General features: G+C 41.2%; 1 protein-coding gene across 1 annotated transcript in view; it reads right to left on the bottom strand.

The window, feature by feature from the left end:
- Positions 1–22166, bottom strand: part of si:ch1073-358c10.1 (peptide methionine sulfoxide reductase MsrA 1) — a 61173-nt gene that overhangs the window by 9506 nt on the left and 29501 nt on the right. Inside the window, exon 5 of the mRNA XM_038278150.1 lies at positions 12617–12723. Coding sequence (XP_038134078.1) covers positions 12617–12723 — 107 coding nt within the window. The remainder of the gene's footprint in view (positions 1–12616; positions 12724–22166) is intronic.

The following is a 22166-nucleotide window of genomic DNA, read 5'->3' as shown; positions in this document are numbered from 1 at the left end:
GGCAGTAGCTGTTGGGATCCTGAGGCTTGCCCACCAGAGGGCGCCGAGGATCCTCTTCTGTTTTTTGTTTTCAGGGACTGGGGTTACTGTTGGGATCTGAGGATGTACCACCTTTCTCCAGCAGAGTGCGCCGTGGGTCTCCTGGGCTGGAGCCCTCCAGCACACCTGGAGCTCGTCTGCTCATCAGGAACCCTCCCTACATAAGCAGCTGCCAGACCGCCGCAGTGTTGACCTTAGTTTGGTTAGCAACCTGAGCCTCTGTTACCAGAAAGAATCTTAGTCATCTCAAGGGAGAAACTGATTCTAATCCACCTCTGTCTTTGCTCACAGGAAACATGTCTCAAGTCTGAAGCTCTGGATGAGCTTAACCTGCCTTCCAGCCCTGGTGAGCCAAACCTGAAGATTCCAGTCTGGATTCATCCTGCTGCTCTCAGAGAAGAGCTGGAAACTCTGATCAAGGTCTGCCTTTCAAAGTCAGAAGCTAGACGCTGCTGCTGCTTGTGCACTCTGCTGAACCAACAGTCTCTGGACCCAACGGTTCCCTCTCTCACAAGTAAAGCCTGGACTTCTTCAAGGTAGACTGAAATATCTTAAAGACTCAATTAATCATCAGACTGCCTGGCTAATCAAACTGTCGATCTCTGCAGACATCAGTGAACCCAACCCGGACCGGTACCTGTTCCAGTTCTTGTCTTTGTGTCTAACATATTCAATAAACTCTGTTAAACTTTTACTCAGCCTCCGTTTGTGTTCTGCATGTGGGTTTAACCTAGAACCAATCATGACAGTAGCCCCGATTTTTTTTGTTACAATAAATATATATATATATATATATTAGACGTGGAACAGTTCACAAAATCCACGGTTCGGTTCGATTCACGGTTTCGTGGTCATGGTTTTCGGTTCAGTTCGCCATATGTTGATCCCATAAAAATTAATGAAATTAATTAAAAAATCCAAAAAAAATTTAAGGATTCTAATTATTTTTAATGATCCGCGGAAACCCTGGATCATTTCCGTATGTTTTGATGCTTTGAATTTAATCGTCTCGTGCATGCTCTCTGCCATCTTCAAGGGACTCGGAGCGGACGGGAGCCACAGCAGAGGCTGTAGGCTTTGCTTTGTGCAGGCGGCCTGGAGCGCAGCGGGGTGGAGCGCTGATGGAGTATGAGGGATTTCGGGGTTAGCATGACATGTTGGTCATGTTGCTGTTAGCATAAACAAAACGTGTTGCACAATGCTTGCACACGGTTGCACTTTTATCCACAACTTTCTTTCCGCCGTCATCGTAGGTCACTCTAAATGCAAAGTGGTCCCATACAGCAGACTTATAAAGTGCTGCTGGCGCGTCTTCCAACTCCTGTTCTTTCCCACTCGCCATACCCACACAATTCTCCACAACTACTGATTTTTTTCTGCTACACCCGGCTAAGCTGCTTCGCTTCTTCTTCTTGTTTACTACTGGTGGTTGGCTTTGGTCGCAGTACCGCCACCTTCTGCTCTGGAGTGTACAGGAGTTGCCTATGAGAAAAAGGAGCAGCGCATGAACTGAACACAACACACGCGAACCGAACCGAGACAGTTGAACCCAACGGTTCGGACGGTTTTCATAATCCATTCCATCCCTAATATATATATACATACATACATGTCTATCTCCGTCGCGTAATGAGGTCCGTAAAGTTGAAGGCTGTCCTGATTCAGTACAGCAGTCAGGAGCTCCTTTCCTACCCTGGATAATGTTCTGTTGATCTTATGACATCTGGAGGGATAGGATCTATAGCAGGGGTGCTCAAGTCCAGTCCTCAAGAGCTACTATCCTGCAACTGTTATATGCAACCATTTTTAACACACCTGAATCAAATGAGTGGCTCGTTACCACACCTCTGCTGAGCAAAATGACGGGATTGAGGCTTTAGATTCAGGTGTGCTAGAGAGGAGATGCACCTAAAAGTTACAGGATGGTAGCTCTTGAGGACTGGACTTGAGCCCCGCTTATCTAGAAGAACAGCAGATGGGAGCGCCAATTTGAGGTGTTCGGATTGAGCCAAGTTCTTGTAAGTCCAGCTAGTTGCCTGATTATCTGACTCAGGTGTGTTGAAGCAGAGGAACGTCTAAATGACACTGGGACGATGACAAAATGACCAGAATTGAGGATTTCTAGTGTAGGGCATGAGATTTTAAAATGAAAAATGCTTTTTTTATCACCACTCCTATAGAAATGTAATTCTCTAAGGAACCTGATTTAAAAATTGGAAAATGTTATCTAGCTGCATATTAGTTAATTTACTTTATCTGTAACAAATGTATGAGTGATTTTCTTATTAATTAGAATGACTGAAATAAATGTATCTTTTAATTACCTTTAAATGATTTAATCAAGTGTGCTGATAAATGAGGCAAACTTTTACAGTTCAGCATGGCGGCACCAATGGTTGAGAATACCATATCAGACAACAACAGCCATGCTGTGTGTGTATTCGTCCACACGGAGGCAGTGTAGCACCAGCTGAGAGTGACACAGCTGGAACTGATGCAGAGGAGTCCGTAAATCAAAGCTCTGTGCCCCACAGAGAGGCTGAGGCAGCAGCTGACCTCTAACTCCTCGGTGGCTGCTGCTTCAGCGGGAGGGCTCCAATCTCCCTGCACCAACGAGGCCAGCCGTCAACACATACGTAGACAAACTTATGCAGACCAGGCAGGAATGATCCTATTTTCTTGCTTTCTTGCAGCAACATCTTGGTAATCCAGTCAACACCAGCACAGAGCCGCGCACTGTGGCCTAATTAATCAGTTATCACCAACAAACCACAGCGCCGTAGAACCCTCTGGGGCGTTCTAAGCGAGCAGGACGGCCAAGGAAAGGTCTGCTCTTCCGAGCCAAATGCACACTTCTCCACCCTGACACCCCCGCACCACTCCCTCGCTCTCCATCCAAGCCTCTACAGCAGTCACAACACGGCAGCCATTTTAGATCCATAAATCAGAATGCATGGCGTCATGCCACTGTGTATAACCTTACGTGGCTTCGCCTTCTCTCTCTTTCTCACTGCAGCAGCAGAGGAATGGAGGGAAGAATACTGAGGGTGAAAACATCAACCATGGAGGGAAGGAGAGCTTTAACTAGAAATCTTCAGTTTTAACATGTTAATCAGGACATTTGGGCTGAAGTTGGCATACTGGTGCAGGTTTAGGGTGGTAGCCTGTAAGCAGGGCTAAAAAGCAATATGTTAGGAACAACTCAAATAATGAAATCATACAGTGGAATCATTCAACATACCAAATATTAGGTTGTGAATCCTGATTTTAAACTAGAGGCTTATCTCTGGCTCAGCCACGGGTTAGCGGGAGGTTTCAGGATACAGCTGGTTTCAGATGTGAACCAAATGTGGTTAAATTTGATGTTAAATTCTGAGTTAAAAATCCATAAGTCTTCCTAAGTGAGAAAAACATGCCTGACTGTGTGTGTGACCAGAGCTGAGCTCACTCAGCCCAGTCAGCCCTTCCTTTCTTCACGCCTGTCGGAAACATTCCCATGTCAAAGACATGGCTGAATGGGTGCATCTTCCTCCTCCTCCTCCTCCTCTTCGACTCTCTCCATCTCCTGATGGATTTTGATTCTCTTGCTTTCTCTCTCCCTCCAATGCGGGCTCAGATCACCACTCTGTGCTACCGATGTCCTCCCCGCTTGCCAGCCAAGCGAGAGAGCCCCCAGCGACGTCGGCGTTGCCACAGAGGCGACCCCGGGACACAAATAGGACGTGACACTCCGAGAGAGGGGCAGAGGTGGAGGAGGAGGAGGAAGAGCATGTACTCTTCCTTCTTCTCTTCTTTACCCACAGCCTTGTCTTCTTCCCTCTGAGGGCCTTCGGCAGCAGAGCAGTGGGGAAGACAAGTGTACTGATGTAGACTTTGTGACACTCGATGACTCACAGTGAAGACATTTGAAGATGGATATGTCCTCAATTTGGGGATTTATGTATTCAACCCTGAATCTAAGGCAGCTTTCTTATTTCTAACTTAAATATATTTCCCTTATACGCAAACAATGTGACAAGCAACATTTAAAAGTAAACTCCTGAGTAATAAGTCAAACAGTTTTCACCAGAATAACTCTAGAAACTGCAGAGACCTTTCTACAGTTTGATAAACACTCTAGCATAGAGTATTGATTTGATGTGACGCCTCTGTCACTCCTAACACCCCTAATTACAATCCAAAACATACAAAGAGAAAAGGCTCTGGTCAGACTGAATAAAAACTTCAGGCTTACATGCAAAAAATCTGAAAACTACAAAATAAAGGGTTGATGGGAGGATGGCTGGAAATTAACAAAGGACGAAAACCTGTTGGACGCTGCAAATTCTCTCCAAAGTCAGGCTGAGGTTTACCTTCCAGCAGGACAACAACCCTAAACATGCAGTCACCGCTACGAGGAAATAGTTTCACTCAAAGCATTATGTGTTTATTAGGATGGCTAAGAGCTAAATGTAACCAGACAGACAAGGTCCAAAGCTGTAGCTGCAGCTGTAGTCACAGTAAAAGGATGTTTTACATTTTTTATCACCTCACAATGATGAGCTACTTCATGCTGAAATAACATGGATATTCTGTAGTCTGTGGTTTTATTGGGACCAAAATGTGAACAAGTTGAAAAGGTTTGAAGGGTTGTAGGAACTGCAAAAGGTTTATATTGTAGAAACACTTTCAGGGTCGAAAGCAGATATAAGTGGAGTAAGATTTGTGCATAACTTGAATTTGGTTTTAGAAGCATTTTAGAAGCAGAAACTATTGGCGGGAAGATTACCAACAAACAAAATGTGTTATTTTACTTAAGGGAAACAGTAAAAAAATATTCTTTTCACTTGTGTTATTCTAGCCCTCAAAATCTTTAGAAACCAATTTTATCTTTAAACCAAAAACCAGAGACAGAATTGTGACAATATGACAGAAACATGTTTTCTGGGAGCAAATTAAAAAATATAACTTGATTTTTTTTCATCAACTCTGGCTTTGGTTCAGGAACAATTCCAGCAATTTTCTACCTGATCCCACGGCTGTGATTTCTCAGCTCTAAAATGCACTTAAAATACTTTATAACTGAGCATTAAGCATTTTTTTCAATTAAGTTTTTAAATGATCAACCTGCAGTGCCAAATAAAAATTAACATTCACTGCAAATGTCTAAATGGAAACAAACATAGATGAGCTAATTTAAATAAATCTAAGAGTTAAAAAGACAAGAGATGAAGGTATTTGCATTCCTGCTCTGGATCCTCTTCTCTCTGATCTAAAACTGGAGAAGCGTCGACTGCTACTGCACACCTGAACTCTGGAGTTCACAAAAATCCCTTCAGCATCTTAAAAATGTAGATACACTTTTGAGCACGCACTGCATCAAAGCTGTGCTATGTTGGAGCGGCCTGGAAATACATGAAAAAAAGCCTGACATGGAGCGAGCGGACGAGCATGCCGCACCCTTAGGGTTGCCCTTGATGACCTCAGACAGCCAGAGATGGCAGGACGCAGAGAAACAGATGAAAGAAAGGGAGATAATAAGAAAGGGAGAGAGTAAATAAAATGCATTTAGTTGTTGAAAAACGAATGAGGAAAGAAGAACCGCTGCTAAGAAGGCTTTGTGAAATGTGCCCAACGGACGCAGAGGTTTTTATTTCCCGCCCTTCTCTCCTCATCCATCCTCCCCTCCTGCAGCGCTGGTCAGGCATCCATTTTAGTCGGGCTCTAATCTTCACCGAGCCCTCCTACATTTTGTGAGCGAGGACGCCAACTCTCCTACATCCTGGGAGCAGAGGGGGATGCATATGCTTCCATATTTTGAAGCGAGAAGATGCCTCCTCAAACTTCTTTCATTGTTGTTTTTTTTCAAGCCAGATGTAAAGCGACAGATTCTCTTAAAAAGGAAATCTCAGAAGATCCGTCCTGCTTTGCTACTTAAAACTGTGGCAGAATCAGCAGCATCGCAACGCTGAAAGAAGTTACTGATAAAGAATAAAACCACACATTAACCAGATCTAGTCGCATTGCTATTTTAAGGCTATATGCATAAATGTCTCAGTAACACTAGTAAACAGCAACAACCTTTAATACAACCTAAAACCAGAAGAACTGGGAACATTTGGAATGGCAAAAGTCATTTTTAAAAACACTTTCCAAACTAGATAATCAAGGAAAGCTTGTGTGACATGAAGTCACATTACAAAACCTGCTGATACTGTGCCCTGTTTTACCAAGCCTCAGGCTTCTCCCCATCACTTCTAACCTCAAATGCCTTTTTTCCCTCCACCCATCCTCAGAACTTCAACATCCCTCCCCTCTTCATCCCGCTTTCAAGCTCATTAAGTTGGGATGCTTTATCAGAGGGCACACTCACTCCTCCAAGGCCCGGCACACATGCACACAATATTCAAAGCCGTCTTGATAAACCCTATTGTTCATACATGCACACACATGTGTCTATCCAAACCCCTAACCCATCTCTAAGCCCCCCCCCCCCCCCCCCCCCCCCCCCCACCCGGGCTCCTCCTAATCAACTATTCCCATCCGTTTTCTCTCACCCTCTGCTAAACCCCACGCCCCTCACCCAACTCTGGGGAGACACTTGCAGCAGAGAGGGAGGGATGCAGGGAGATGGGAAGAAGGGGAAGAACAGAGATCGGAGAGACGGAGAAAGAGAAGCACTCCTCCTCTTTGCTCTTCTGCCACAGCGGCTGGGCTACAGAAGCCTTTGATGTTCCGCAAATTTCAAATTTCATTACAGAGAACCCCCTTCTCCCCTCTGCTTCCCCTCTACCCTCCCTTCCTCTTGGCTCTTGCGCTTAAACAAGCTTTTCTGCCTCACGCTCTTACCCCACCAAACCTCCCCCTCAACGCTGAAGTTAAGGAACTGAAAGCCCTGCAGAGGAGACTCCTCATATGGGTTAATTATTCATTGGGCTGCGCCTCTATGTGCCAAATGTATGCTTTTGTGTGCGTGTGACTCACGGCCCAGCAGTGGGCTGGAATCTGGATTTTGCAATGCCTGTCTTAAATCTGGTCATCATGGATCGCCTTCGCCCACTCTCCTTTAGCGAACACTGCTTCATTTCTGCTGATGTTCTCCCAGACTTTTAGGATACAAGATGCAGATCTGAATGCATCTGTGGCCCAGGAAGCATGTCTCTATCTAGATTTGTTCACGGGAACCATTTGCGTGGAAGGATGCTGCCATCTTAGCTTAAAGTGTGTCAGCTGCTTTAGGAAGAAAGGGGCCCCAGTGGCCCTCTGACGGAAGTCATTGACAGAGTGATTGTGTCAGCAGCGTTGGTGAGGAGATGGAAGTCTGTATGCTTTAAAAAGCTAAATTCATATAAACATTCCATATAAATAATAAAACTGAATAATGCAACAGTTTCCCTATACGCTGATTTTAAGATATGAAACTTCATATTTTTTCTTTTTCACTTTTTTTTCAAGGCTGCACTTTTAAAAAAAGATGAAATTGTCCCGAAAAATTAGGAAAACAGGAAAAATTAAAACACTTAAATGATATCATCTTTACAAGTTACATAACATAGATTCCAAATGAGTGTAATTATCAGAATCAGAAATACTTTAATAATCCCAGAGGGAAATTACTTTTTTACTAATTCATGATCAGTATAAATCCAGCTGTTCTGTAAAGGCCACGGGATTATTTAAAAAACATGATCCTTTTGTCCAAGAAGCCTTACAATGAGAAAACCTCAATAGGTTTTCACTGTATAATGAAGGATTTTCGTGAATTTTTGAAAAGACCCGCCCTATCCACTTTTTAAAAAGAAATGCACATGCACAACAATGTACCCGCGCCCCACAGAGGATGCTTATTAATGTCACAGAGCGTGCACAAGCCCATATGTCCTTGTGCATGCTCTGCTTAAAAGTTTTTGTTTGCATCGCTCATACAACTTAACTTTCCAAAAGAAGATTTGCGATTTTTCCACTATGTCAGACTCACCACCGGTAAGTGAAAATGGGGAGGAGCACGTATGACGGCCTTACGTGAACAAATCACCAGAATAATTAACAACTGACCACTTATTTTGATGATTAATCTGGAAAAAGAACATTCTTCACTATATCTTAGACAAATTTATTTTATCATTTTGTATACACAAGTTTAAACCAAACAAAATTGCATTTAGAAAAGCAATTTCATTTTTTTAAAAGTGCAGCCTTGATAAGGTAAGCAGCAGTTGTTGTTGAGCTGCTACTACTGCCTCCAGCTCCTGAAGCACGGGAGGAAGAGGACGATGATGACGATGCTGTGAGGGTGGTAGCCCCCTGGGTTGAAAAGGCTGCGGTGGATGAAGCAACAGTGGTTTCATCGGCAGGTTTAGCAGCGACAGACGAAGCCAGAGAAAGTGTGGAAGCTGGAGCGGGCCGGGAGGAGCCGGCTGGGGATGTTTCAGCATCAGGTGAAAATTAGGCTGAAGATTGCCTGGGAACATTCTCAGAGGAGCCTCCATTAACGCAGAGTTCTTTGTTTCTATTGACGGTACAGCATCAACCCCCTCAGGCCAACAGCACAGTCCGGTACTGCCGGACACAGCAAAGACCCCGTCAGAATGATGACGTAGCAGTTACATATCTCCTTTTTGAAGAAAGTTTGAGTCGGAAATTATCCATTCTTTTTCCAACGAGCTGACGTTGGAGAACAGGATTGATGGAAGCGATGGTCTGTGGGGATCTTTCTTTAGCTTCGCAGTTAGCCCCCCTCTGCAGCCCCCCTCTGCAGCCCCGCTTACTCCGTCTCTCGCATCTCTTCCTTCGCCTGTTATTTTCCACTGTTGATTGTTGACATCCGTCCGTAGCATTCTTCAGCTTTTTAAACGGTCAAAAATGTCAGTATTTAAAACATTTTGTGACCTTAGCTCCAGCAGGCATTGGCGATCATAGATGCGGGTTTGATGTGTAGTTTGTATCGTTTTAAAGGAATAGTACACCCAAAACATGATTAGCTTCCGTAGCGTCGTGAACGCGCATGTGCGCGCTTTCAGGAAATCCTATACACTACTGTTTATGCTCTAAAAACATTCTAAATAACTTCGTTTCGAGTAAATTCTGGATGCTACCCACTCAGGACACTTGGAATACACTGGACGAGCAGTATGGAGGAATATTGACACGTTTTTTGTGGACTTTTATGGACCTTTCTGTCTCGGTCACCATAGACCTCCATTATTTGAATGTCAGCAGACAGCAAGAAGCCTCCCAGATCTCCAGATGCATTTGAGATATCAAAAAAGTACTCCAGAGTGTTGTTCAGCATGGGGGTGAGTAGAAAATGAAGGCTAATCATGTTTTGGGTGTACTATTCCTTTAAGGGGCATATTTCGTAAATTTGTCAAGAGGAGCTGCTCTTGGCCACTGCCTTGGAATCGCCGCCATCTTTAATAAATATATACAATTAGAGAACATCCAGTATCATGAAGACCAAGCAACTCAGCTGGCGAGTCTGACAGAAAGCTGTGGAGATATTTAAAGCAGGGTTGTTCTAAACTTTGAGATCTTTCAGATAGTTCACTGTTCATTCTACCATGTAAGACTGGAATTAGTACCATGTAAGAATGGAATAAGTATATTAATCAGAGGAGCCATGCATTATACCTTCTGAGGATCTAGGAATATATATATTCCTATATCCTAGGTTAGATGTGGTTAAACCTTTTAACAATAATGACCGAGGAATACAGGTTCTCTGTGCTTTTATCTGGGATAAACTTGCTGTTAAGAAAGAGCCACCCCTTCTCTGCCCTCATTTCATTTCCTAATCTCTTTTATGTAGATAAAGAACGTGATAATTGTATAACCAGGACAGAATAACAGTCCTAATTAGATAAAACATTAGATTTAACACATAACAGGCAGGTATTATTTGGGTTTAAGATGAACACATCATCAATTAAATTAAACCTAACACCTTTGACTTTTTAACAGTGCATACCGACCAGGTATATCATCCTCAAACACAGTGGTGGTAGAATAAAGCTTTGGTGATGTAGAATCAAAGAAACTGTTAAGAAATAATTTAAACAAGTTTTTATCATGATCACAGAAACTAAATCAATGCCAAAGGATCATTTTCTGTTTTTATTATAGGCTAAATATCTGGGAGTGTCAAAAACTGGCAGAAATATTGGTTGCATATAAAATTGTTAAGCAGTAAATAGCTCCACTGGCACTAAAACTATAATCATGGTGATATTATTAGGTTCTATTAACATTATTTGGGATAATCGTGACTGGAAATGGATGGATGGAAGGAAAATTATCATTATGAAAGAAAAAAAATTAAACAGTCAGTTGAAGCAGATTATACTATAGAATAATAGTATTTTCCTCGACTAAACATAAAAATAATAACAAACATATATGACTGTATACTAGAAGCAAAGTGTTAACTTACCAGTCTAATAATAAAGTTTAGAAAACAGAATTGGTTTTACATCAGGCTTCTTCTTTCAGCCTGCGCCAACCAATAAACTCCTTTCCAAGGTCGACTCTTGTTTTTCCTCGCACATGATGCCTTTCATGTTTTCTCTTTATAGCCTCCTCAGAAGGTTTAAACTTTTTCCTTGCCTCAGCCATGACCAGTAGTCAAGCAGGTGGAAAAACAGTAGAGCAAAAGCTTAAGGTCTTTAGCTATATAAGAGCCTGTAGCCGTGAAACGATATATTTTTCCAGGTCACATGACCTGGCCAGTGACAGTGCATCTTCTCCCAACTTATATAGGTGGTATTTCAAGAGGGGAGCCCCGCTTGTAGCATTGATAGTGTCAATATACAAGTATTCTGGCCTGAAGAATCATTTAAAATAACTCATGCGTCAACTCTTTAGGTCACAAAGTCTGCGGTGTGCCTTTAATGAAACTATAAAAAAGTAAGCTTAATCTAAATATTGTTCAAATCTAATTTTGCCTCATTCAGGTAAATCTAGTCTCTCCTCCAGCTGCGTGTTTTGTTATAGACCTATTGTAAAAGTCATTATCCTTAATTGGGGCTTATTTAATCACGTGTTAACAAAGTTCAACACATATAAGATTACAACCTCTTTAATGTGGTTTATGTGTTACTGTGGGAAATCAGATGTAGAGAAACAGATAAATGTCTCCTCAGGTATTGTAAAAAATTTTCTGTTTTGTACACTGTCAGCCCGTCCCACAGCCTCATGATGCTGACTGGTTTTCTCCTGCATGGCTTATAAACATCCACACCCACATCCTGTGGGTGTGGATGTATTTCAGTTGACAGCCTGTCAGCAGTGACGCCTCCATGACATGGCCTCTTCCCTCCTTAGCTTTTCTGCCTTGCCTCCACGCCTCCCGTTGCCTCTAGTCCCATCTGCCAAAGCTCCCCTAACCCCTGACCCCAGCTCAAGGCCAAGGTTGGGAGGTTGTTGCCAGGACAACGTAACAGCCTTCTGGTCCTTGACTGCTGACCCAGAGCCCCCAACATAACCAGGAAGATGATAATTTGCTCCCCTCTGCCCCCCGTCAGCTACTCCATGAAAGGCATTTAGGACTGAGGAGGTGATTGAGCCAAAAAGATGCAGGGATCAATTTTAAATGATGGATGGAGGGATAGACAGATGGACAGAAAGAACAAAAGGGGGACGCGTGTGCTGCTGAAAGGAAATCAGTTAGAATGACCTACTGACCCTCCTCCCCTTATAGAGATGGAGATGAGTTTGGTCCAAATAGAGCTCCTTCTTTCAATAGTAAAAAAACAAAACAGAAAATGACTAAAGACTCAACTACATGACCCGTCGCTTTCATCTAGCAAAATGTAGCTTAGTTAAAGAAAGTACAGACATAATTAGACATTATTCAGATTTTTTATTAAAGTGTCCACCATGTTTGTTTTATTTCACCTGTTCCCTGATGCAAATTTCCATTTCTTATCCACACCTTGCCATTTTGAACATACATAGCTCTGTTTGGTTTCTCTTAACAAAACAGCTTCAAACTATGTAATTAACTAATCCGTTTGAGTTTATTCTACTAGAAGGTAAGTATGACAATCAATTTAGAGGATAAACTTGAATACAATGCTCAAGCATCATATATAATTGAATCTGTTTGTTTTTATTAGACTTTATTTCCATTTATTTTGGTTCTGATCTGTGTTTAGTTTAAATGAGCTAAATGGTAAACATTGATAAAAAAGCATGCATGAATAAATAATACCCATATAAAACCCGACCTTTACACATTGGGACATCACGTAAAGAAAACGAACTGAAATAGGGGCCCAAGAAGAGACTGTGCATCGATCTATGGCCCCATATTAATTCCATTGAAAGGTTTGGTTAAGGACAACTTTGAATGAAAAGTAGGGTACGATACGGGTCCTTTATGTATCGTCTAATTTAAGCAGATTCTCTAATATCCACTGGACACCCAGCTAGGATGCCTAAGTGGGTTTACCAATATAGTTGCAGTGTACCTACAGTCCTCTTACCCCAGTGAGTCCCATTCATAGATTGTGACCATCTAGTACTCCACCAGATGGAGCAAAACGTATGTGCGGCCCCCATACAATCATTGGGTGGTGTGCTTGTGTTTGTGTGTGGTCACCTTCTGGAAGGCCTCTTTGCTCTTCAATGCAGCCTCCCGTTGAGCAGCAGTGGATGTGTAGATGGCCGAACGATACTGAGTGCCTTGATCGTTGTGCTGCTTCATACCTGCATAAAACAAGAACAAGCAATGATAATATAAGCCATATGATGGGAGGTGCATTCAACCTTAATTAAATAAAAATTCTTCAAATTTACGTCAAACTGAATCCTTTGTTTAATGAAATAAAAACTGTAAGAAAGGGCTGCTCAGTGGCGCAGTGGGCAGCAAGAAGGTTTCAGGTTCAATTCCCAGCCCAGGGTCTTCCTGCATGGAATTTGCATGTTCTTGCTGAGCATGCGTGGGTTCTCTCTGAGTACTCTGGCTTCCTCCCACAGTCCAAAAAAAAAACAAAAAAAAAAACATAGCTGTTAGCTGCTTCTTTAAATTCTACTTAAGTGTTAGTGTGTGCATGAATGGTTGTCTGTCCAGGGTGTACCCCGCCTCTCGCCTGTAGACAGCTTGAGGTAGGCACCAGCACACCTCGTGACCCTGCTTGGAATATGCGTGGTGGAAGATGGATGGATGGATGGAACTGCAAAGATCAGATCTGTTTTGGACTTTCAGTGAAAGGTGGCCTGATACATCAAGGTATTAGGTAAAAAAAAAACTGTGAAAAAGTATTTGCATCCCTTACAGTTGGTTTCATTTCACCTAGGCCCAATTAGTGTGAAATCTTTAAAATAAATTCCATAAAAATTCAAAAAAATATCCACTGGACTTGGTTTTCAAGATTTGAAGATGTTTTGCCACCTCTCCAGGAAGCTTTCTCAATTCAAATGTCTGGATCCACAGTGAGTTTGAGTCTTATATAGACAAAGCCTTGTATTGCTTGGAAACATGCAAATGGTAACCGATGAATGGGTCGTTTAGTTCCATCGCTAGCCTGTAATATCTGAACCTGTCTATGATTCTAAGGGTCGGTCGTTAAAGGGGGGGATTGCCGTTAAAATAAAAAAATAAAGAGAGTAAGGCCCCGTACACACGAAGTCAAAACGAACACGAAACGCTAATATTTTCCAGAACGTTTGTCGTAAAGACGGAGACGTAAAATAAATGTAATCGACCACACGAATACATGAAAACGCTGCAAAATGTATGCCAGGCCTGTAAGTGGTGCTGTGGTGCCAAAGCAAAAATAGGCGAAAACAGGCAACGAAATGTTGGGCATGCGCAGTAATATTTAAACAACAACCAAACCGGAAAATGGCCCTGCAGGTCCATTTTCGTGGTTCAGTCAAATTGAGGTAATGAACTATGTCGTCTATATTGCTCTGTTCTTCCTGGAGATATTCCAGAAGAAGAAGATTCTGTTGTAAGCCCGACAGCAGGGTGAGTAGCATGAGCAGCAACCATTCAACACAGTACGGCGCCATTTTTGTTGTGATACTGTGTTGCGCATGCGTGTTTAGAGGCGACGCTATGACGCATGTGCGTAAAAAAAAAATGCGGTTAGAGCTTAAAGATGGAAACGCGAAAACGGCGTTTCAAAATCTTCCCACTCTGAAGGCTTAATAAAAAAAAGATCGTTTACAGACCCCCGAAACGCCGGCTTCGTATGGATGAGAGGCTGGTTTGGTGAAAAATGTGTGCGTTTAGGCCAGGGTTTGACTTCGTGTGGCCTAAAACTTCAACACGAGTTAGGCCGAATTAAAACATAGACCACTGAGTACCCAGCTCAAAAGAAATCCAAGAATAGTTTAGAGAAAAAGCCCCCAATGTCCTCTTGAAAAATAAAACTAACCAAACCCAACTGCCATTGTTTGAACAAATAATTGCTCTCTAATAACACGTTTTTCCACCACTGATACCATCAAAGACCGTTAAGTGTTAGCAACAACAAGAACTGAGTCTATTAAAATACCTTGACACATTCTTAATTATAAACTGTTTGATTTAAGATGCAAGGAAAGGTTTTAGAGCAAAGACAGCATGACCTCAGTTTAATTTTGATCCAAACTGCTTCTCAGTCAGCAGTAGCTGTTGCCCTGTAATGCTCACTAAAAGGCCGTTCTTTCCCCAGTGCTTTAGATGTTCTCCTGGGATCTTTTATAACAGCCTGGATGAGGCTGAAGAGCTCTTGGATTAATTTTGACAGGATGGTCTCCCTTTAAGATTCACATCTGCTCCATCATTTTCTCCATTTGTAACTAAAGACTCTTACTGAGCTTCACTTTGTCCCCAAAGTTAAAGGGATAGATTTGTGACATTTGAAGGATGGTGTATCTCTATGACTTTGGTTTTCTTTTCCACATGCCAGCTTAGTTTGCTTAAATTCTCCTTCAATAAAATGAGTCATCTATTAAACTTAGTTATCTTTTCCTAGTCTACGTTTTTTTGCCAGTTTGAGCATTTATATGTAGGAAATAAAGACCAAACAGAATAAATTTGTAAGGGTCTTTTTGAATATATTAAAGAAAGATAAAACAAAGTATCCAGATCTTGTAGAGGTCATTTAGCTGATCTGTTTTTTATTTCTTTTACTGGAGAAGAAGCACTTTTAAGATGTTATCTTGTTATATTTGACTACTACTTTGCTAAAACCTTTGAATGTGAAGTGCAAACATAAAATCTATACAGAGTAAAGTACCTTTTTAAAGCAGCATTTTCTTCTATCATCTGTGAGACAATCAACATTTTCATCAGCTTTACATCAGTAGGTTTTGAAGCCAGCCAGGCCTAAAGCACCGTGATTAGAGGAATAAACAGCTTCTATCACTCCTAAGGTTTTAGTTCTGCAGCTCCTGCATCGATGTGCAGCTCCCTACTGACTCCAGTATTTGCTTTTGGTGTGAAAGGCTATTCTTTTTCTCATCCATAACTAGAAATGCTCTAGTTTCTCAATTTCTAGCAGCTGTTATGAGCTGCAGCCAGTTAAGGCTATGTGCTCCTTTGAGGCAGAAACAGATATGTCTCCAATAGACTGATAGTGCCATGAACTCAGCTCACTTGAACTTGAGGTTTTTCTCCTTTGGAGGCTAATTCAGTCTTGACTTTCCACTGGTTGACACATAGTTTATATCCAGTTGTATCTGCATTTGTCTTCTTTTGATTTCAGGACTTTTTTCATGTTTCTTATTGAGTAAGGAAATATTCTGGCAGTAAATTGGGGAGAAACTATAGCTGAAAGCCCGACAGTGATTGCTAATCACCTTGTAAAGTTGATTTGAGAACATGTTGGCAAACAGCTTCTTGGTTGTACATCAAACATGCACTGGTGCTGGCATCCATGAGGCGTCTGAACTCATCCAACAAAACTGAGTTTCAACACTCTGTTTTGTTTATGAAAAAACAGGCAACTCCTGAGGGGGATCATTGGCTTTTCAGTAACTAAATGCTAAACTGTGTTCAATAAATATTAACTCAGAGTTTCTATCTTGTGTTCGGTGCTTGGCAGGTTAGGCGACAGTTTCCTTTGCTGCCATATGCTGCGGCTACAAATGAACTGGGTATCACCAGTCAAACCAATTGTTATTCTGAGGTAACCCAATTATTACAATCTGAAAGTGCAAGATGCTTGAGAAAGCTATTAAAGAACATAACATACCATCTATAACAATCATAATATAGAAAATAATTAATGCATTTTCAGACTGCTTATAAATTCTGCATATTTTGTCTCATAATTTCACCCAATTGTAAAAGACAGAGGTACTGTAATTCTGATATTGAACTGATACGCTATCATCATGATTTATAAATACAATTATTACTTATTTTGTAGTCTGGAATGTTAGAAAAGGTTTGATTAATTAATATAACTCAAATAAGATAAAATAGTCAAAAACAATTGTAATGAGAGTAACTGAACCAGGTATTATTATCCAAGATTTTACATAAACTTTAAACAGAATTGGAGTCTTTCTATCAGCTTATTTTCATCGTGGAGTTTGGATAAAGGCCGACATATTCCTATATTCATGTTTTGGCCGATATTACACTGATTTCCGACAGATTTGAAACCTGCTCCCAAAGTGGGAAAGACAGAAGCCATTCCCCATGGTGGCTCCTCCTGGACTCGCCTAACCAGCTACAAACTAGCAGATTATGTGCGTCTGACTAATATAGGCCTTTCTCTGTGAACCCACATGAGCGAAACTAACCACAACAAAAAGTCAGACTATGGAGTTGTGTTTGTTCCAGAAAGTATTTCATTTATTGTGGATTTTAAGCCAGCCTGTTTTGCTTTACTATGACGACCTCTTTTCTTATGCTACGATTTGTTGTTTTACCCTGCTCTTTTTCCTTCTCCTACCTTCTGTGGCAGCATCACCGTGGCAGTGTTGCAGTGCCCCTTAATGGCACGGCATTTGTTCACTTTCGTCTTTACTCTCAAACGTTTCTGTGCAGAAACTGTTTCAGTTGAGGATGTAGCCTAAATTGAATGGATGAGAGGTTCATAAAACAGAGGGAGTAGTCAGATGTTTTCTATTAAAGCACTTGTGTTTGTCATGTCCTGGATGACTTGGAATCTACACGGCCGGCATATCAAATATAAGCATTTGCACAATTTAATACAATGACTGCATTGGCACGGACCTTCCTGTGATTTATGTGGAGCCTTAAAATCAGGAATTACATTTGGCAGGGCTGAGAATTACCCAGAGGATGCATTAAGCACTTTAAGTTAGATGTGTGTTACCTCTGGCTGCATTAAGCCAAGATATTCATGGCTGAATAATGAAATTTAGGCCTCAGAGAAGCACCTCAGATTGAGATTAAAATTATGTCACTTATCTTTATCCCTTATAGTGATCAGTTTTGACCATCACAGTATTAACATACAGTTTAGTTAGTTAACCTTGCTGTAGTACAGTAGCAGTACTGCTGCGGGATCTTTCTGGGTACACTACGGGAGAGGAACAATCTCCAGTGACACAGAAAATATCTCTTTGACACAGTAATCTGCATATCTTGTTGTCTTTAGATTAAATGCTACCTTACATCATGGAGTGTCACAACCTATCTGCCACATGGGGAGTTCAAGCGGAACGGCCATAAGTATGAATCTGGTCGTCATTCAAATCAAAGCAGACAAGCAACCAGCGGCTGCTCTGTGACACACACTGAATAAACTCACAATAAGTGAAGTTTGCTGCGCCAGAGAATCTGTTTACTGAATGTTCCTCGATAAAAGTCAGTGGGTGCATGGGTCAAAGATGATGTAAGGAACGGGAAAGCTGAGCTGCATAAACATTTGTTCTCAAGATTCAATTGAATATTGTTAAAACACAAATATTTTAGTTATTTAAATAAATTAATAATGAACACAAACAGAACCTGCAAGTTATGATGATTTTTCATGCTTTGGTCCTGTAAATAATTAAACAGCCAGTGACTCCACCAATTTCTTTAGGTACCGGTAACTTGCAGAATTTTGCAAATATAAAGAAATACTTCATTTAAATGTTGATTTCTGTCAATCTTTTTAAGTTGTAAAGCATTAAGTGAATGAGAAAAAAAAGATTTTTCCTCACATTTTACCAACAAACAATGTCTGGGTGGTCTTCAGAAACACCAGTTCCTACATTTACATAAGAGCAGCAGCTGCTGCAGCATAATGCAGAATTTTCTCACCCTTCCGACACATTAATGGAGACGTTTTTAGGACTGCAGCACACCTAGTTCTGGATATTTCAGCAAGAAATTTTCACTTATAGATCTGCAAACCTAGTAGAAATATTCCCAAACAGAACTCCCGCTTTAACTGGAGTTCTGATCCGGAGTTTTTTTTTCTTTGGTAACAATTGTTTAATGAAGAATGTCAGTAGGTGGTTTTCACAAGAGCATAAGAGAGACCACAACTATCAGACCCAACATCAGTTAAAAATAGAAGGTTATCAGAGTATGTCTGTAAGTCTCAGTTACCTTCTTGTGCCTTAAAATGAATATTTATTTATTTTCGCCCTTTCCAACAACAAACATGACTGGATTTCACCCAACTTCATGTGACAATAAATTACTGAACTTTATTGATCTCACGTTAGAGAAATTTACCGTTGCATTTAACCCATTCTCTTGGGGATGGGTGGGCTGCCACTGTGGGGCGCCCGGGGAGCAATCGGGGGTTAAGCGTCTTGCTCAGAGAGTGAGAGTAGCAGTCAGTGGGAGTGGGTTTCAAACTCACAATCTCAGGATTCCAAGCCCTAACCTAGGCTGCCACTCCCCTCCACAAACCAACATAACGATCATGAAGTGGAAGGAAAAGTCACCCTGACTTTAAAAAAAATTGAAAAGTATAGCACTTACATATTCCCTTTACTCTGAAACCCCTAAATAAAACAGAATGATGGTAACTTTTGCAAAGAAGGCAGTTTTCACAGTTTTTTCAGGCAGCATTAGGGAACAATAAGTTAAAAAATTAGAAACAATGATGGATGTTTTGATGTTTTTAAGCAGGAATCAGAAAAAAATCTAATTCAAAAATACTTTATTAATCCCAAAGGGAGACTAAACTCATAAATTATTTTTGTATTATAAAAGCAGCAACGCATACCTTATAAAAGCAGCATTTGTCAGTATTCCTTAAAATCACTATTTGCTGCCCTCACAGTGAAACGTATGGTTCGTCTCCACCATCTCCTGCTTCTAGAGGTGATTTTGCTCATTTCTCTTTAAAAGATCAATAATGCTCAGTCTGATTTAATGGAACGTGTTTGACTGCATCCATTTATTTTTTCCCCCCAAAGATTCCTAAAAAAAATAGGGCTGGGCTTTTTCTAAAACAGGGAGATATATTTTTTATCAAAGCCATTGAACTGCAGCTCAGTCTGTATGTTTACAGTCTTTTAATACTGGAGAATAAACACCCGTCCGAGTCTCCATCCATTTCTGTAAAACAGTGATGAAAACCAACACCAACCACAGCACCATGCTGCCACCACCACCTTTAGGAAATGAGTTTCACCTGACCAGAACACCGCCTAAATGGCTGCTGCATTATGAGTCCATTGACTTTTGCCTGAAAATGTTTGCTGCCAATTTTACATAGGTAGGTCAGAGAAAAGGGACAGAATGCAGATAACATTTACGGTTTTGTTTTGTAATGTGAAAACATCTACTCTTCTTTTCGTTCCTGTGTGCCAGATGCATGTTTACATCTTTATCAAGCAAAAACTGAGAAACAAAATCCCTGGGAGCTAAAATCTGCAATTTTAAATGATTCTTATCTATATAGAAACAAATGGTTTACTTAAATCATGAACTTCTGCAGAAAATAAACCTTTTGTTTAATATATCTTGTCCATGAGATCCTAGTCTCCTTTACCAAAAATGAAACAAACTGCCCGATAAAAAAACAAAAACACAAACCTCCCACCATTGCCTCACTCTCTCCATTTTTAACAGCCCCTTCGTTATTTTCTACATCCATCAAAGGCGGCAGTAATTATTAATGAGAACCTCCCTGTTCTCTCTGCATTATGCATGAGAGCCTTGCCTCTGAAAGCAGAGGGTAATGGGGGTGGACAGAAGAGGAGGGGCAAGAGGTCACACATGTGCACACAAACACACATCCACACAACGCCTTAAGGGGTCACTGACCTACGCCCGCAAAGCTAAAAATATTAATTAATAGCCCCTTCCAAAAAAAGGAGAATTTTAACATGGCTCCTTTAACTTTGATGGAACCAAAATTTAAAGGAAGTGGGAGGGAGAAGGAAGGGGGAGTCTCTGAGGGAGTGACAATGCTCTCTTGGAGACAGTCATGCACAAATGTACACGCAAACACTTTTGCTTTTGTTCAAACCCACTGAGAGTTGTTGCAACTCTGTAAAATCTCTCACAGCGTTTTTGCTGAAAAGAAAAAAAAATGGCTCCACTCAGGTTGTCCCTGCTGGCTGCTGGGAATAAAAGCCCGTCATTTTTCCCCACTTCCAACTTTCCCTTCAGGTCTTGGCATCTAGATTTTGCTTTAATTCTCTGTTCTCTTCCAGCTTGTGGCTTAAAGCAGATCCTTCTTCACTCTGTTTGTAACCATCTGAATGAATGTGTCCGTAGATCAAGTGCATTTGGGGATTTGAGAGGGATTGTCTTGTAGAAAGCAAAGCTAGATCATCACTTAATTTCAGTTTTAGTAGAAAAAAGGTCCAACAATAAGAGTCAATCTGTGTGAAAAAGATGCAGATATCTATGAGAAGGGGGTGGAGGCTAGAAGCAGAAAAAAACAAGATTAATTGCTTTGCTACTTTCTATCTTTTTTCTTAAGTCTCTGATTATCAAAGTGTTTTGTATAACCTGCTAGTTTTTTTTCCCCTGAATGATTACACTATGCATACCAATAAGACTGTGGAGGAGTGAGCTCTAATGGATAATCTAATGAATTTTCTTTTGTCTTTTACCCCTTTTTTTTATCCCCACCCCTCTACCCTTTCATCATCCTCCCCCTAAATGCTATATCAACCAAATAGGCTCTATAAAAACTGTAACCCTGCCCTGCATTCATGCCAACATCAAAAGGAGATTACTTAATGCTGACGGGGGTTTTGTTTTTGCTATTAGTAAAATGCACAAAAGACATATAATTCCCGATAGCTGCAGTGTTCCCCGTGCATGTGCGATAGTACTAGCGTTTGTGTCATGCCCTGCAGGCCCATTCCAACTGTGTGCGTGCCAGCAGAGCTCTCTCCTCCTCCTCTCTCCTCTCGACTTCTATTTTTGCCCTGTTCTTATGTAAGCCGCTGCTAACGCGCTGGAGACAGAGGCAGACAGAGACAGTACAGAGTTAGGATGGTGAGAGCCTCCTCAATGGACACACACACCTGCACACATGTCCACACGGGTTGCGTATGCATGCAAACGTACAGAATGGAAATAGAAAGTAATGCACTGCTTGCTGTCAGATGGTGACAGAGCACATACAGAGGCGATATTAAATCATAACTGTGACTCTGCACATGACACATCATGCACATTACCACAGTTATTTTCTAGAAAGGGGAGCACATCTCGCTTGGTCATTATCTGATTGCAGGAGAATATGTGTAGAGACAACAGCCGACTGAGTTTACACTCTGCAGATATTTCACGCTTTAAAAAGTGCTTTGATTTTTGTTCTAGTGGAGCGGCGCCCTATAACATGATCACTTCATGGTTCCGGGCACGCTGTCAGAACACTGTAACTCTGGCCCTTATCTGTTTATTTTTAGCTGCTTCTGCATGTAATGAGTGAAACTTGCCCCCACTGTTCAACAAATATCAGTCTGCAGGAGATCAAAATTTGGACAACATTAGGTGGTATTTGGATCAGAAGTTTATTTTTAGTGGCAGATTTTCATGAAAAACTGACTCTAAATGAATCAAGAACTTCTAAAGACTAAAAAGCTTAAAATATTTTAACTATGGAATAAAACTGACATATTTGCTGTTATTCTAGAAAAGATTACAATAAGAGAGGGGACTGATCTGATCTCATTAGACCTAATGATAGTGTCATGATCAGGTTTTAGACATTTCTTCCTTTGATTAAAAGAGTAAGATCCTGTATTGCTGCAGGTTCTACTGTGACACATTT

The sequence above is a fragment of the Cyprinodon tularosa genome, unplaced genomic scaffold, assembly GCF_016077235.1.
Source record: "Cyprinodon tularosa strain WSP-4 unplaced genomic scaffold, ASM1607723v1 ctg139, whole genome shotgun sequence".
NCBI lineage: Eukaryota > Metazoa > Chordata > Actinopteri > Cyprinodontiformes > Cyprinodontidae > Cyprinodon > Cyprinodon tularosa.
This window is presented reverse-complemented; position numbering and strand designations above follow the sequence as displayed.